The following is a 16,484-nucleotide window of genomic DNA, read 5'->3' as shown; positions in this document are numbered from 1 at the left end:
CCCCTAAAAGTCGAGTGTATACGTGTGTGTGTCTCTTTATTGCGTGTGCCACACTTATGGTTCTTTTCCTATTGAAATAAAAAAGAAGAAATTGAAGTAGTCCCAAGTACTTTATTGTTTCGTTACAATCGGTTTTGTTTTATTGAGTTGATGCCATAAAGGTTCAACGTATTTTTTTCGTGTCGACGATATTGATGTGTTTCAAATTTTATTCAATAAAATAAATATTCCGCACTTATTAAAGCGAAAAAATTTTCTTCGATGTGAGTGACTGCAAACCATGAATTACCTAATATCCATGCCATGATGTACACTTTTTGGGAAGGTGAGCCGATAATTGACCGCGCGAACGCAGCCATAGATCATGTGCATGTGGTGAACTTTTCCCAATGTGCCCATTTAGGATAAGGTCAAACAGGTCAACCTTCTCTGTTTACCCCCATATCCCCGCTCCACAGCTTTGAGTGCCCCAAATGATATACTTTTGTATTACGGATATTGATTATTTAGAAATACAAAATTCATGTACAAAACTTGAAAAGATCCATTTGCGTGCATTCGAAAAATTTAACTGTTTCGGAAAAAGTAGCCGGTATTTTCGAAATAATGGTTTTGTTATCATTCGTTGGTATTTTTTCTATGTATTTCTACTTTGCCAATTCTTACGTCACAGCAAGAAAAGTTTATGAATTATAAAAAATACGTGTGTTTAATTTTATTACGACTATAATGCAGGACAATAGGCGGAATTTTATACTCATTCCTTCAGAAATTTGAATAATCGAATTAAAGGAACTTGAATCCCTCTGAAGGTTAAAGGTGCGCACCTGTGAACGAGAGGAAATGTCATAGCATAATAAGACATGAAATTTGAGTGTTATCACTTATCTACCAGCGTGATAATGGATTCGAAATCATTATTAATTGGAATAATGAATATTTCTGAAGCCTGGTGGGTTTAATAAATAGTACGGTACACCACGACATGACTCGAGGCCAGTGAATCTGGTCAGTTTCTCCCTCTCTGATCCCGTGCACTCCCTGCAGTAACATCCCGTTCTTTCGCACCACACATTTCGAACAGCTGGACAAGAATTACGGTAAAAATAGTTTCACCCTTTCAACACGATTTATCCAAAAAATTTACTTTTTTCACCTGAGTATAAATATTATCAGAACTACAACTAATTTATTCTAAATCGGTTGACGTTTCTGTCCACCTTGTGTAAATATAAACATTTTCTGTCACGCTATTAACCTTAAAATAATGTTATCACCGGTATCGCTAATTATTTATAATTTGCAAAATTGTTCAAATGTTTACTCATTTAAAATTTTTCCATCATATTTTTTGTTTCACTAAAATAGACTAGGAACATATTCACTTGAATTGACAGTTTTTACAGGCAATGTGATTGTAAGGTGTCAAAGCTTCGTCCATTTTTTCTAGCACGTTTAAAAAATGTCTGACCACGTGTATGTGTGCAGATTCATGTGCATGAGCACCTAAGCTGATGAAATTATGAGTATTGTTATAAAATCTTGATTATAGACGTTTCATTTCTCAATTATTTTAATAATTATAAAAATGAGTTTTTTCAAATAATATATTAATACTAGTCATTGTTTGTAGAGTCGAAATATTCATTTTATGTTTACCTTCGTGAATTCTGTGAAATTTTAACGTTTTGGACAGCTTTGCACATTTCTTACTGAAATCCCAAATTAATGACAAACACAAAAATTAGATCTCCACGCGTACCTGAAAACAATGAATCAAAGAGGTTTTTTAAAATTTCCAATGAATTATTTTTCTGTTTTACAGGGAATCATGATTAATTTAACAGCAGAAGAAAAATTTGGTCTAATCACAAGAAATCTTTCTGAGTGGCTTGGTGAAGACAGACTGAAAGCAATTCTTCAGGAGAGAGACTTGAAGATTTATTGGGGCACAGCAACAACAGGAAAACCTCACATTGCTTATTTCACTCCTGTTAGTAAAATAGCAGATTTCCTCCAAGCAGGTGCAAGCGTTACAATTCTTTTTGCTGATCTTCATGCCTATTTGGACAATATGAAAGCTCCTTGGGATCTCCTAACTCTTAGAGTTCAATATTACGAAGCCGTCATCAAATCCATGCTTAAATCAATTGGCGTTCCGCTGGATAAACTCAAGTTTGTCAAAGGAACTGATTATCAACTTTCAAAGTGAGTTTTCATAGCTATAATAAAGTTTTTGTTTTAAGAATATTCAGAATTTATTCGCTCTATTGTTGGTCTACATTAAATTTCCACAGCGATGACATCTTTTCGTAAACACCTCCACTAGCTTTTTTTTTTAAACTAAAGAATTGAAAATATTTCAGAGAATATACCCTGGACATGTACCGCTTGAGTTCCGTAGTAACGGAGCACGATGCAAAAAAAGCAGGTGCTGAAGTAGTAAAACAAGTTGCAAGTCCCTTGATGTCCGGTCTCCTCTACCCAGGACTCCAGGCTTTGGACGAGCAGTATCTTGGTGTGGATGCTCAATTTGGGGGGGTTGACCAGCGAAAGATATTTACTTTTGCAGAAAAATATTTACCGATTCTCGGTTACGAGAAACGTATACATCTAATGAACCCTATGAGTAAGTGAGATTGATAATAATTTCGTGTGTTAATTTCATGAGCTTGAAAAATTTCTATGAAATACATTTCGACATTTTTTCCTTCAGTTCCTGGATTGGCTGGGGCAAAAATGTCATCATCTGAAGAAGAATCTAAAATCGATCTTTTGGATGACGCAGCAGCAGTGAAGAAAAAGTTGAAGAAGGCTTTTTGTGAACCAGGCAATATCGTTGAAAACGGAATTCTCGCATTTTCTAAACACGTTATATTTCCGCTAATGAAAGAGGGCGAGTTGTACAATGTGCCAAGAAGCGCAGAATTCGGTAAGAACGATTTTTCGAGAATTTTGAATGAATACTTGGAATAGAATTTCAATAACTGTGTATTCATAGGAGGAGATGTAACTTATGAAAATTACGAACAGCTCGAAGCAGCTTTTGCGAAGGAAGAAATTCATCCTGGAGATTTGAAAGCTGCTGTAGAATTTTATATTAATCGATTGCTAGATCCAATTCGCAAAGAATTTTCATCTGATCAGAAGCTCAAAAGTTTGAGCGCCAAGGCCTACCCGGCACCTTCAAAAAGTAAGTGGTCAAATTTGAAGCCTGTTGACCTATTTTGTTCCATGTTCTCACACTATCGTTATTTTGATTTCACAGACAAACAACAAGCCCCTGCGAACGTGGAAGTCGATCCGTCGAGACTCGACATCCGTGTAGGAAAAATCGTTGAGGTCTCTAAACATCCTGATGCCGATAGTCTGTATGTCGAGAAAATCGATCTTGGTGAAGAGAACGGCCCCCGTACGATCGTTAGTGGTCTCGTAAATTTCGTTCCTATTGATCAAATGCAAGATCGAATGGTTGTCGTCTTGGCTAATCTGAAACCGGCAAACTTGCGAGGTGTCGCTTCCCATGGCATGGTTCTTTGCGCGTCTATGTAAGGACATTTTCTCGTTATTATTTTTTTTCATATTTTTTCTAAGAAAAATAACTATTTCAATAAGATAAAATTGATTTTTCATGATTTCTTTCCATGATTGTATCGATTGTTATCGACGTAAGATTTTGGCTTCAACACAAAATAAATTCACGGTTTTGTTCGAGAATACCAAAAGATGGAGGGTGAAAAGAGGACTTTGTTCTATCATAATGTTCTCCGGCTAATCATAATCACCAAAGTTAATATTATTCTGACCTTACAGCGATGAGCCAGAGAAACGCGTTGAACCTCTGAGACCACCCGCGGACAGTATACCTGGAGAACGTGTTTTTGTAGAAGGTTATGAGACTGGAACCCCAGATGCTGTTTTGAACCCAAAGAAAAAAGTGTGGGAAAAATTAGCGGTGGATTTTCTCGTCAATGCAAAAGGTGATGCAGCCTGGAGCGGAAATGTTCTTGTCACTAAATCTGGTGGCAATTTAACAGCTGATACTCTGAAGAACGTTCCAATCAAATAATTGCAGCACTTTATAAACTAACGCTCCTTTGGAAAATAAAAACTCCTCATCTTTTATTCGATTCTTCTTCAAGTTCGCACTGATATGAAATAAATATAAAAATACAGAGAACAATGTACATTCGTTGGTTATGAAGTTTTCATCATCAAAATTCACAGGAATGGTTTTCGTCTTTATCAAGAACCTTTCCCCAATGAAATTTTTCCATTTTAGTTCCAGAAACTGAGGGAATAATTAAGCAGGAAAAATATCAACCATTTTTGAAACACTAAAATTTGTTTTACATTTCAACGACACAAACTTCATCGGTAAGCAGATTTGCTAGCGATTGCACATTTAATGGTCAATAATTATCAATTCATCTATGCCCCAGTCTTCGTAACTGTTGTCCGGTAAGTAACGACGAATGACAATAGGAATTTTGCGTTGTTTAAGCTCTTTCATAGCAATTTGCAGTGGATCTGTTTCTCCTTCCAGTTCTACCATGACAGGAGCACACATTGCTATTTGAAGTGCTCGAGTCCCCAAAACTCGAGCTCTTTCGTACCTGAAACGGAAAGTGAATGAATATTCAGTATTGATTTATTCCGATTATCCGTCGGCTGCACGGATTGAAATTATGATAGCAGCACTGTACTTGGTCATATATCGGGTAGTAATGCGTTTCGATTTTTGAACCCCTCCGGAAACCTCTCCTGGAGCCAAGAGTTCGATGTTTTCCACGTCTTCCTCGTGGCCGTCTAATTCAATGTTATCATCGTCGTCGGCATCATCGAACTCGTCTGCAACTCTAAACGCATTTTTCTCAATTTTCAATCACTCACACAATTTTGAGGTTAAGATATTTACTTACTCGTCTGCGTCGAACTCGTCGTCGGCCATTACCGAATATTAATTCTCTCCGAAATGTATTAAAAGTAGCCGTTAATTTAATTATTAATTGTAATTCGGCGATTTTTCAGAATTCAGCAATCGATTCAGAAAATCCTTTACGAAATCTCTACGAACGTTGTTTCCGATGTTTTTGAATCAAGTAAATTTGGCCGGTACGTCAGTTGCTTCGAACATATATAGGGCGCGTTCGGGGAGTCGCTATTTGCGCTACAAACGCTATAACGTTATCATTGAATGATATTACTATATCTTGTATTTTTAGCGCAAATAGCGACTCCCTGAACACGCCCATAGCCGAAAGTACGGAGTATTAGCAAAATGATTGTAATGCCGGTGAGACAAATAAAAATGCGGGACATTTCTATGGATACAATTGAGTCAAATCAAATCATATCATTATTACATAAAGTATATAGTTAAATGAATACAGTACAGTTCCTTGGTATAATGTCACTTCCATATTATAAACATATGTACGTTTATACTCGTGTCTGTACCAATTTTTTTTACCGTTGAACCACGAGCACCGTGTCATTAGCGAGATTTTCCCGCTCGGAGCGTTACTCTCCAGAAAAAATTGCAAACATACATTGCAAAATTCTGTAAACGCTGTAAACTAATGAAGCATCGGAAAAAAACACGGAGCATTGATAATTTTTTTTTCGTTACAACTGTATTAACTGTACAACAAAAACGGTACATTGGGTGACAACATAAGTTCGAAAAAAATAGTGTTATTGTTTCTATTTCTCAAAACGGCGGGGGATAAAGCGATTCTTTTTAGGCGTCATTTCATGAGAAAAGATTAGTTACAAAAAAATAGGCAACCGTGGCACGGGTATGACGCATATTACCCACCGTGCATTCCCCATTGAAATTTTGCATTGGCATCACTGGGCTTGAACACGAAGATTCATAGAGAGGCATGATACTAATAGAAATAGTATATTACACGCCTAGGGCAGGAAAATAAGGAAAGTCTCAGATCACATGTAATTGTCGGCCGAGGCGAAGCCGAGGCTGACAAACTTGTGGTCTGAGACTTTACTTTTTCCTGCCCGATGAGGTGTGTATACGATTTTTTCTGTCCGACGCAGGCGGAATGCAGCAACTTCGGCTCGGAGGGCAGAAAAATCGTATACACACCTAGGTGTGTAATATACTATTTCATATTTCGCGCACTCGTATTTAAAAAAAAATCGTTGGTGTAGTTACTCACGGTTACAGGAACGGGCCTCGATCTTCTTCCTACCTTTTTCTCCCACGATCCTTGCGATCTCCGTTTTCCTCGACGATCCTCTCCCTCTCCGTCTTCCTCCACGATCCTTTCGCTTTCCCTCTGCCTCTACGATTCTCTTATCCTGCTCCATGGTTCTGATCATAAAGAACTTTCCACATATTTTCAACACACTTTTCTTCCAATGTTTTTTCGTCCTCCCATGTTTGGAATTTATCATTTCACCTTTAACTTTTGTTATCACTTCACCGTATCGCAGAAAATCGTAATCGCGATTCATTATCACAAAGTTATATTTCCGCTGGTCTTTTTTTCGAGAACGAACTTGGGTTTTTATTCACCAAAAATTTAACTTTATACCGACGCGAGAGAAAAAATTCGTTATTTAATTGTACGACCGATTGAATACGAAAATTAACATAAACGAAAAAAAAATCCTCATTTTCAGGGAGGGCTCTTCTTTACCTACTCTTTCCTAGGTTTTTTCCCCAGAAAACCGTTTTTGCGCAAATGGATAAGCCAATATGTCGAGTAACAGAAATAATTGTAGTGACAAAACCTGTACCACCGTTTCATAGAGAATCGAGTGTGCCCGCGTGCGTGCACGCGTGGTCGGTTGCTCGCGTCCTATTGTTAGCATTTTACTAGTAAAAACTATTCGTAATGCTGTACATAGCTGCGGTTATACGCGTTGCGTGCATTGCTTAGCGTGCAGCGTTTGCAACTCCGACTTATCTGCATGGAATCTTGCCTGCGCGACTTCAAAGTGATACAGAAACTGTATCGAGCTCGGAACTGTGTCAAACTATCCGCTATGGAGTAGATTTACTGACTGTCCGTCTTCGCTTGCCGACAACCCCATGGCTTTAGGACCGTGCGTTAGGTGCTTTGCTTTGCGTTGCGTTGCTCGGGGTATGCTTGCATCTTAGCTCGCTTGCGGACACGCGCGCGTGCGAGCATACACAAGACTCTCGAAGCTATATTACAGGCGTCACTAAACTGTTTCTGTTACTGGCCCTTGCCTCGATACTATTATTCACGAATTACCAAAATTTTATAAATACTCATTCATGTGCAAATTTTGTAATAATAATAACATCGAGTGCGAGGACTTCCCTATCGGCTTATCTATATAGTTGCGTCAAAAAAAGGAATCTCAGAAATTAAAGAAAAAAAATATATATTGACAAGGAGCGAATCATTATTTTTTATTAAATTTCAACTTTAATATTCGTTACGTTGTGTTTTCGTGTCTTTTATCGATTCACACGATCTTAAGTTCTTTTATTTTGTAATTTAGATGACCGATCAGTTGCTTCAGCGAGATTGAATTTACTGTTAAAATTATGAAATAACTGTTAAAGTTATAATAATTGATAAAATTATGACCGCTACCAATTTTTATTGGTTTCTATTTTATTTGTTTATCGATTGATTGAAAAAAATTAAATCGTAAAAAAAGATTATTTTAGTCATTCAGGATAAAGTAGGATTCCACGTGTCGTATTTCGTGCCCCGTTTTCTCAATGCACTGGAATGTACAACGCGTAGCGATAACGGCACGCTCACGTTCCGCGCCAGTCCTCACCCTACGCCCGCCGGGCGGTGAGTAAAGCGAAAAGCGAAACGTGTTGTGCCTCTCTCCTGTCTCCTGTCCAGCCCTCGGGCTCGGGGACGGAGCTCCCCCCCCTCCCTGTGCGCGCCGAGCGGGCCGAGCGACGTGAGTGAAGCGAATCATGTTGCGCCTGCGCCTCTCCCCTGTCTCGAGCTCCGCCCGGTGTCCGCCCGTCTCCCCTCTCTCCCACTGGCTGACCGAACGCCTCTATCCCCACTCTGCTCTGCTATTACGCTATAGCGAATAGTCCAAACACGACCAAGCATAAACGCGTGAAAACGTAAACACGTGAAGAACGAAAACAAACTGAACGAATTATCCAAAATCCATTCGTAAATATTCACCGATTAATTGCCATAATTATCAATACACAAAATTGTATGTACCGAACCGTTGAATAAATTATGATCATCCATTAAAATTATACATTATTTGTGGCTCTCTAATATTTATATATTACATATATATATCTAATATTTATATGTTGTTCAGAGAGAGATTAATAACAACTTTTATCGTTTTGAATCTCGGCGTACACATTCGTTGAACAAAGAGACGCGTTATCATAGTTAAACGCAAAATTCGTGCTTCACTAGACAAAAATTCCGACAGATATACATATAATGTTATATATATGGATGTACATATATTCAAAAATGTTTCTTGGTAAACAAAAGTGAATGTTAAATAAATATATTCGATTCATCAAGTCACATGTGTATATACAAACTGTTAGTGCATGACTGATGTACATGTATGTGAATATTTATTATTCCCGTAATAAAAATCCAACGTGATTTTCTTTAATCATACTAATTCATATTGAAGTGCTCATGCAGCACTTCAATATTTGAATTAGCGAGTGATCAGCGCTGCTGACTCCAAAAAATACAACCCGACGCTCTATCTGTATACTACATATTCATTAATACTTATAACGAATGGTAAAACAGAAACATATTTTCTATATCAGTATCATGCCTCTCTATGAATCTTCGTGTTCAAGCCCAGTGATGCCAATGCAAAACTTCAATGGGGAATATGCACGGTGGGCACGGTGGGTAATAGCGGTAATAGGGTAATATGCGCCATACCCGTGGCAACGTTGAAGTCGCACGACCGACGCTGTGGTGTGCGTTGCTCTGTGCCTGTGGCTTGTGCGCGGCGTTCTGTGTCGTGTGACGATCGGAGACGTCGCCATTTTCACGCTGTGTCGGTGTGTGTGCAAGGATAGTCGTGTTCACATTCTGGGTGCGTGTATGTGTGTGTATTACACCTTACATGTGTGATTTGTGCTAGCACGGAACTTGCGTAAAAGGCGTTTTGCTCCGTTCTATCGACGAGTATTTTTTTAAAGGCCGTGTAAACGAAAAAACTTTTGCGGCTTTCTTTCGTATTTTGTTCTGTTATAAATTAATTACGATGAATCAATCGAGAAATTTTACATCTTTGTTGAATCCGAGCTATTTGCAAAATGCACAAAACGCGGTTAGCGCAAATGCTGCAGCGGCGGCTGCAGCAGCCGCAGCTGCTGCCGTGTCTGCTGCTATCGCGAATGGTACACCTCTCAATGCCGTATCACCATCGACACCTCCTGGACGGAAACGCGATTCCGATGGTGAGATTTTTCAACTCTCCGATAATTCGTTTTTACCCATTTTTTTTTACATCATACAAGCGTTTTTGAAATCTGATTTTCGATCAATATATAGCAAACGTTAACCAGCTTTTGCTTTCTTGTAACGCGTCATAAATTCAGGCAACACATGTTCAAAGTCTAGTTGTGATAGTATTCACTCGAATGTACAATATTTTTACCTATTCATTCATTACCTTTATAACTTCTTCTTAATCAGCTTTGATATCATTTTCCCTGTTTAATATTTTCATTATATTCTTGATTAATAATTATAACAATCCGTGCATTAATGTCCAACACCCAAAAACCTAGAGGTTTTTTAAAGGGTTTCTCAATTTAGGATGTGTTGAAAACATAAATACAGCAGGATATATAGTGCTAGGAAATTTTCATTATCTGACAAAATCCAAAAAATGCTCAGTATATATAGTTTTATTGTTATATTCAGTGAAGCCATAAAATATTGATATGCATCTTAAGTAATGTCCCTTTCCAAATGGCATATGTGTTCGCTCCAAAAAATTTGACTTAATTGATAATTCTATTTTAATCCTATTAAATTGACAACTTTTTTGGTTGAAAGGTCTTTCAGATGGTAAGCAGGATAAGGAATCAAAAGAAGAGCGAAGGAAGCGAAGGAAAACAAGATGGGGTGGAAACGAGCATGACAAGACATTCATTCCAGGAATGCCTACAGTGTTACCGACAAACTTAACGCCAGATCAGGAGAGGGCATATCTCTGTAAGTATAAAACATTCGATTATTTACCAAGAAAATATTGATAATGTATATAAAAATATCATTATATGTATGGAACATTGAACATTCGTGTGAAAAAATTGAAACATGAATATTAAGCAAAGTCGATATGTGTGGCCAGGAAAATGTCTCAATAGTTTTTCTGTTTTTGTTTCCGCGTGTGAATTCGTTGAAACCCAATACATAGAGTAGATGACTAAATGAGAGAGTAAGTATGAAAATGAAAAGTAGTAAAAATAAAAATAAAATAAACCCGAGAAAAAAAAAGAGCAAAAGAAACGAGAATGCAGACAAAAAAATAAAAATGTTCAAATTTTGACAATCCTGTGAGGTAAGAACTGCTGTTTTCTCGATTTGTGAGTATGCTGAATTATTTGACAACTGGTTGATTAGACGCAGCTGTTTTTCATATTTGAGAAAATAAGGGGAATCAATGAAATAGAATTTGTTGTCTGCCAAGGCAACCAGTCCCAATTAATTCTGTATACATTTTGTGCATTCATACAAATTGATGAAAAAAAAAAAAAATGAAATATTTGGAAGTGGAAAATTGGAAAAGAATTATAACTTTTGTCGTTTCTCATGTTTTTAATAAGAATAAGGAAACTGCATAGATAACGACAAATGTATAAATCCACTGTAAAGATGTGAAAAAAATCGAAAATGTCTAACTGTTGGGGTTTCCGCCCCCTCTAACCCGTTGGTTTACAGTTCAGCTGCAGATTGAGGAAATCAGCAGGAAACTACGCACGGGAGATCTTGGGATTCCGCTTAACCCTGAGGAAAGGTTTGAGAGAAAACATTACGTATCACAAAACATGAACGTATCCGTAACTACAAATATATCTACGTGTTGGAACGATACCAGCTGATCAACGTCGCTGATCTGGGAAATTTAAAATCAAAAACGCCCAATTCAAATAATTGCTACCTCAAAAAGGGGCCGCAATAAATGACGCCCGATTACGGTGGGGAATCCACTGTGTTCCAAAATCGATAATAATACCGCAACAAAAATCGAGCCTCGCACACATCGCGGAAGATGAATATTTCATGATATTGGTTTGCCCTAATCAATCTCTTTTCTTTCTCAACTTTTCATTCGTTAACTTTTTTCGAATTTATACATTTTTATTTTTCTCTTTGAAGCAGTCCAAATGTCCAGGTTACTTGATATCGCAGAGAAATGAACTTTAACACATAAAAAAACTGTTCCTCGCACACCTAATGTTAAGCGATTTGGAGATTGTAGGAATCATCGATCTTCAAAATCGTCCCAGCACTTTTCTACTATCTATGTAATATCAAAATGATATAGCCGATCCCCTCAATATGAGCTATTCCATGAAAATAATATTAACGATGAGGTAGATAAAATGAGGCAAAAAAAATGTTATGCGTTATTAGCAAATCGATGATAGAATCGTTGGACTGATGAAGAATTTCTTCAGATGTCGCTGAAATTCTTCACATTTAAAAAACTGTGAAATTAATCATCTCAAATGAAAAAAGTGTGATTGTTGACGAGTGTGTGGGTGCGTGTGTGTGTAACATAGAAATAAAAAACAATTGACGAGTCCCGAGCTGCTGTGATTTGCACGACTTATCCGTATCAAAATATTTATCGTACCAGCGATAACGATCGTTAACGCTCATGGGCAACGTATCGTTACGTTGATTGATTTAAAAAACAAAAAAAAGACAATCCACAAACACGGAAGCAACCAAAAAACGTGATTCACTGACTAATCCATTTATAACGAGTGAATTGCAGGAAATATAATAACGACTTGAAAAAATGAAAGGAAATTCACGTTCAATTACGTTTCAGGTACAACTCTCGAACAAATGAATCAAATAACATTTAATACATTACCGTTTTTTTGTTATCTTAATGAATTCGTTTATTCCAATAGGTTTTTGCAAACGATTAATGACTCTTATTCTATTTTTTTTTTTTAGTCTTCGGAACCTGTTGATACGTATCCTGTTTTCGAATAAAAATTATTAGATTAATCTTTTTACCGAGGCACTTGTCGAATAATTACTAATTAAATAAAAACTATTACTCCCTAATAATCACAGGATTTATCTTAGCAGCTGACATCGTACCAATGTATCTGCTGTTACACGAAATCGTGCGGTCTACAAATGATTTTTTTTTTTCTTCATTTTAACTCTCATATGTACCTCGATAGATTATCTTATACGAACGTTCAGTTCTATACAGCATTCTTTCACAGCAGCCCGACTTTTTTTTTAAATGAATAACTTGTTTCTGCTCTTCCTTAATTTATCCTCTTCTTCTGATATCAGAAGAAAAAAACGAATGTTTTGTGAATTTATAATGATTCAAAGATTCTTTCGAACCGATCACTTCTCGAGTTACGGTTAGCAGTTTTTTTTATCATGATAATATTTTTTTTTCAATGTTCAATCGTTATATTTATATATACACCACTTAAACAGGCACGGAAAAAAAAACAAAATTATCTTAAGGGATCAGGTCGCTTGTACGCTATAACACTACCAACATCTTCGTGCAAGCAACGCTCTCGTCAGATTCCTTTTATTTTTGTTTGTTCAGATCACCCTCGCCCGAGCCGATTTACAGTAGCGATGGCAAAAGATTGAACACACGTGAATATCGCACGAGACGTAAACTCGAGGAAGAACGGCATAATCTTATACAGAAGATCATGAAAATAAATCCTGAATTCAAACCACCTCCGGATTACAAGTGAGTTATCTTCATTTATAAAATTTAATATGGCTAAAGGGGAAAGAAAAATGGGGATTTGAGGACGAAAAATTCTGTCATTTTATAAATTTTATGAAAAAATTATCAAATAATACTTTTATTTATGAAAACATAAATCACGTTCTGACTAAAAAGAAAGTAGACAGAAAGAAAAGTCATTTAATCTGCATAAAATTTTCAAAGAAAACCCCAGTCTAATGTCCGAATGATTTTTCAAAAACGTTGCTACATGTTTGTGCAATAATTTACTTTTTTTTAAATCCACAGGCCACCAATTATTCGCGTGCACGATAAAGTTATGATTCCACAAGAGGAGCATCCGGATATTAATTTCGTCGGATTACTCATAGGACCGCGGGGTAATACGTTAAAATGTAAGTGAATTTGGCCCCACGAGATTTTCCCCATTGTCGAAGAACACTTCAATTCAACGGTCGTTCATTTTTGTATAGCTATGGAAAAAGAGACTGGAGCTAAAATCATAATCCGAGGTAAAGGCTCGGTCAAGGAAGGCAAAGTCGGTCGAAAAGATGGACAACCATTGCCTGGCGAGGACGAACCGCTACATGCATATATTACAGCCAATAATTTGGAAGCCGTTAAAAAAGCTGTCGAAAGGGTACGTGTGAATAGTAAAAGATTGAATATTATTGAAGCAGTGAATCGATTTTATTTGACTTGCATAAAAAATCTGAGGACTGATATCGTTTGAATTTTTTTCAGATTCATGAAATAATTCGTCAAGGCGTCGAAGTTCCGGAGGGTCAAAATGATTTGAGACGTAATCAACTGCGGGAATTAGCTCTGTTGAATGGAACGTTACGCGAAAACGACGGACCGCGATGCACGAATTGTGGAGCTTCGGATCACAAGTCTTGGCTGGTATGAATTAAAATCTAAGTTGTTCAGGCTCTTTCTATCATTACTGCTGGTGCTGAATTTTTTATCATTTAAATGCATAAAAAGACTTACCACGTTGCTATCTTTGTTTTTTCAAAAACGTTTCAATTTTTATCGAATTTGTGATTATAATAATAAATCGAATGAAGTTTTTGATCCAAAAGAAGAAAAATACAAAAGACATATTTGGTAATTATTATCATTTTAATTCCTAGTGTCCGGACAAACCAAACGTGACGAACAATATTGTGTGCTCGAGTTGTGGCGGAGCTGGACACATAGCAAGAGATTGTAGGTCAAAACGACCGGGCCAAGGCGGGCCTGCTGCTGCAGGAGGAAGTGGTACTGGACCAGGAGGTGACAAGGCAAAAATAGACGAGGAATACATGTCGCTAATGGCTGAATTGGGCGAAGGACCTCCTCCAGACAGGTCTAAAAATGCTCAATCGAGACATAACACGAGTACGAATTATCCAGGTTTATTCGATAGGTAAGTTGAAAAAATGTTCGTAGAAACTGTTTTCGATTTCAAAATATATCAATTTTGTATTTTCATTCGCACCGTATCTCACCACTAATCATTCCGAATTCTGTGAGATATCGATGAAATTTTTTGTTCTTGTGTCACATATGAAATTTAAAATAAGTTGATAATTCCTAGTGGAAGTTCAATTGACGCACCTTTTTTTTTTTTTTTTTTTTTTTTTACGGAAGTGGGACAAAATGATTTAAAAATTTGTTTCAGGTTGAAAATGGTTTCGCTAAACCATTAAATTTTGTATGAACGTAATTGTTCGAACGTCAAATCAAATATACTCGATTCACTTATGAGAATTTGAAACTTGTGAAATCATACAAAAAAAAATGTAATATTTCTGGGGATTTTTTTCATAGACAACAGACTCCCCGAGCGTTAATGGCAGCACCGGCACATCCGCCACCTCAAATGATGCAAGGAGGTCCAATGATGCCTCCGCCAGGGATGGCTCCGCCGCCGTGGAATCAAGGTGAAGTAAATAACATGAATGGAATGAATATGCAATGGCAACAGCAGCCAGTAAGCATGCCGCCACCGCCGGGCGTAATGCAGCCTCCACCGCCACCACCGGGCTCAACATCGCAGCCAAATATTCCACCTCTGATGCCATGGATGACTGGAAATAATCAGCCACCTCCTCCCGGACAAATCCCACCGCCTGGACAAATGCCACCGACTCAAATACCACCTCCGGGTATGGGAATTCCTCCTTGGCAACAGGGCCAGCAAACACCGATGAGACCACCGCCTCCGGGTACTGCGCCGCCCCCGGGCTACCCCGGATGGCAGCCTCAACATATGGGAGGTTGGCCAGCAGCACCGGTTCCTCCTCCTCCTCAGCAACAAGCTCCTGCACCGCCTGGCATTGATCTCAACAGTCTGCCTACTCTTCTGGCTCAACCTCCACCCCCGCCTCCGCCAACGAGTTAATGCAACAATTACCACCACACGAGATAACACAAAACGCCCCTTGCAAGTGTTACTTTCTTGACAAGACCAAACGTAAAAATATGAAACGAGATATTACAAGAGGCACGTCGAGCAAGCGAAGCAATAATCCGATAGATCACGATCGAAGTTCATCGTCTCCATAGTTTAATATTCATACAGTCACCGTTGAACACTCACCGAACACACTAAACGTCCGAAAACCCAATCAGAAGTATTCAAATATTCAAGTAATCAGAGGCAGAACACGATCAATCATTAAACGGCCTTCAAAACGGCCGTCTTTATCTGTGAACTTTCTTCATGAGTCTTATAAGCGACCGTATGTCGTAGTCCGAGAACTCTTAAGACGATCAAATGCTGAAAGGAATTTCATTAAGTTGCATTGTGACAGAAAATCTGAAACTTTTGAGCCTCTGAGGACGAAATAGGAAATTGAAGAATTACCAGAAAACGCACATCAACGCCTCCGAACACTTTCCAATGGAAAATTTCACGATTCTTCATCAAAGATTCCGATATGGTGTAATTTTTCTTTTTCTCGCTCACTTTTGTACACGCCTCGGCGAACTTTACAAGATTCTTCATACTGTAGCCGGCAAGTTATGCGTAATGTCTGCACATCACGTTTCTCTAACTTGATTTTTTTCAAATACGATATGCCTGAGAAGTAGATAAAATATAGAAAATCAATGTTCCGATCGATTATTTGCGAAGGAAATATTTTCCAACGTAATCCTTGTGTTCGTATTTCCTTGGGGTTGATGATGTTTGAATTTACAATACATGCACCGTTTATTAGTCGATTTGTACTCCGAACAAGCACGCTGATGAAATTCGAGTAGAAATTCAAGAGCGTCTAAAAAAATGGCAATACCCAATTTTAGTCTCTTCGGTACGAATTTGTTAATTCTGTAGATAAAATAAAAATAAATGGAATAATTGGAGTTTGCTCTCCAGTGACGCTGTCATGATGAAATCTTAATGCGAGATGGGAAAACAAGCACCCCTTATTTCGAATTATGTTGTGTGAAGTATCTTTAGACTTTATTCAAGTACAATATTATTCAGTTATACTTTCAATTGAAATAAATGTTGGAAGACACGGCTACCTTATGCAATG

General features: G+C 37.7%; 3 protein-coding genes across 6 annotated transcripts; 2 read left to right on the top strand and 1 right to left on the bottom strand.

The window, feature by feature from the left end:
* The first annotated feature begins 193 nt into the window (after positions 1 to 193).
* TyrRS (Tyrosyl-tRNA synthetase) lies at positions 194 to 4,125 on the top strand. Of its 4 annotated transcripts, XM_043416636.1 has the most exons (7): positions 964 to 1,100; positions 1,826 to 2,208; positions 2,367 to 2,629; positions 2,717 to 2,932; positions 3,002 to 3,193; positions 3,269 to 3,548; positions 3,814 to 4,125. In XM_043416636.1, exons 2-7 carry the CDS (start codon positions 1,832 to 1,834, stop codon positions 4,067 to 4,069), a joined length of 1,584 nt encoding a protein of 527 aa, XP_043272571.1. In that variant the 5' UTR covers positions 964 to 1,100; positions 1,826 to 1,831; the 3' UTR covers positions 4,070 to 4,125. The 4 variants fall into 4 exon arrangements, with proteins under 4 accessions (XP_043272568.1, XP_043272570.1, XP_043272571.1 ...); XM_043416633.1 differs by lacking the exon at positions 964 to 1,100 and adding an exon at positions 194 to 325 and having other exon boundaries at positions 3,002 to 3,548; XM_043416635.1 differs by lacking the exon at positions 964 to 1,100 and adding an exon at positions 702 to 952 and having other exon boundaries at positions 3,002 to 3,548.
* Positions 4,097 to 5,202, bottom strand: RpII18 (RNA polymerase II subunit RpII18). Its single transcript, XM_043416647.1, has 3 exons — positions 4,923 to 5,202; positions 4,707 to 4,859; positions 4,097 to 4,616 (listed from the first exon to the last, which is right to left on the bottom strand). The coding sequence occupies exons 1-3, from the start codon at positions 4,949 to 4,951 to the stop codon at positions 4,406 to 4,408; spliced, it is 393 nt and encodes a 130-aa protein (XP_043272582.1). The 5' UTR covers positions 4,952 to 5,202; the 3' UTR covers positions 4,097 to 4,405.
* Positions 5,203 to 8,961: 3,759 nt separating this feature from the next.
* Positions 8,962 to 16,477, top strand: LOC122409056 (splicing factor 1-like). Its single transcript, XM_043416278.1, has 9 exons — positions 8,962 to 9,433; positions 10,038 to 10,196; positions 10,926 to 11,001; positions 12,802 to 12,954; positions 13,243 to 13,349; positions 13,428 to 13,594; positions 13,699 to 13,857; positions 14,091 to 14,365; positions 14,770 to 16,477. Exons 1-9 carry the CDS (start codon positions 9,238 to 9,240, stop codon positions 15,341 to 15,343), a joined length of 1,866 nt encoding a protein of 621 aa, XP_043272213.1. The 5' UTR covers positions 8,962 to 9,237; the 3' UTR covers positions 15,344 to 16,477.
* Positions 16,478 to 16,484: the final 7 nt, after the last annotated feature.

The sequence above is a fragment of the Venturia canescens genome, chromosome 4 (genome assembly GCF_019457755.1).
Source record: "Venturia canescens isolate UGA chromosome 4, ASM1945775v1, whole genome shotgun sequence".
In the NCBI taxonomy this organism is placed as follows: Eukaryota; Metazoa; Arthropoda; class Insecta; order Hymenoptera; family Ichneumonidae; genus Venturia; species Venturia canescens.
This window is presented reverse-complemented; position numbering and strand designations above follow the sequence as displayed.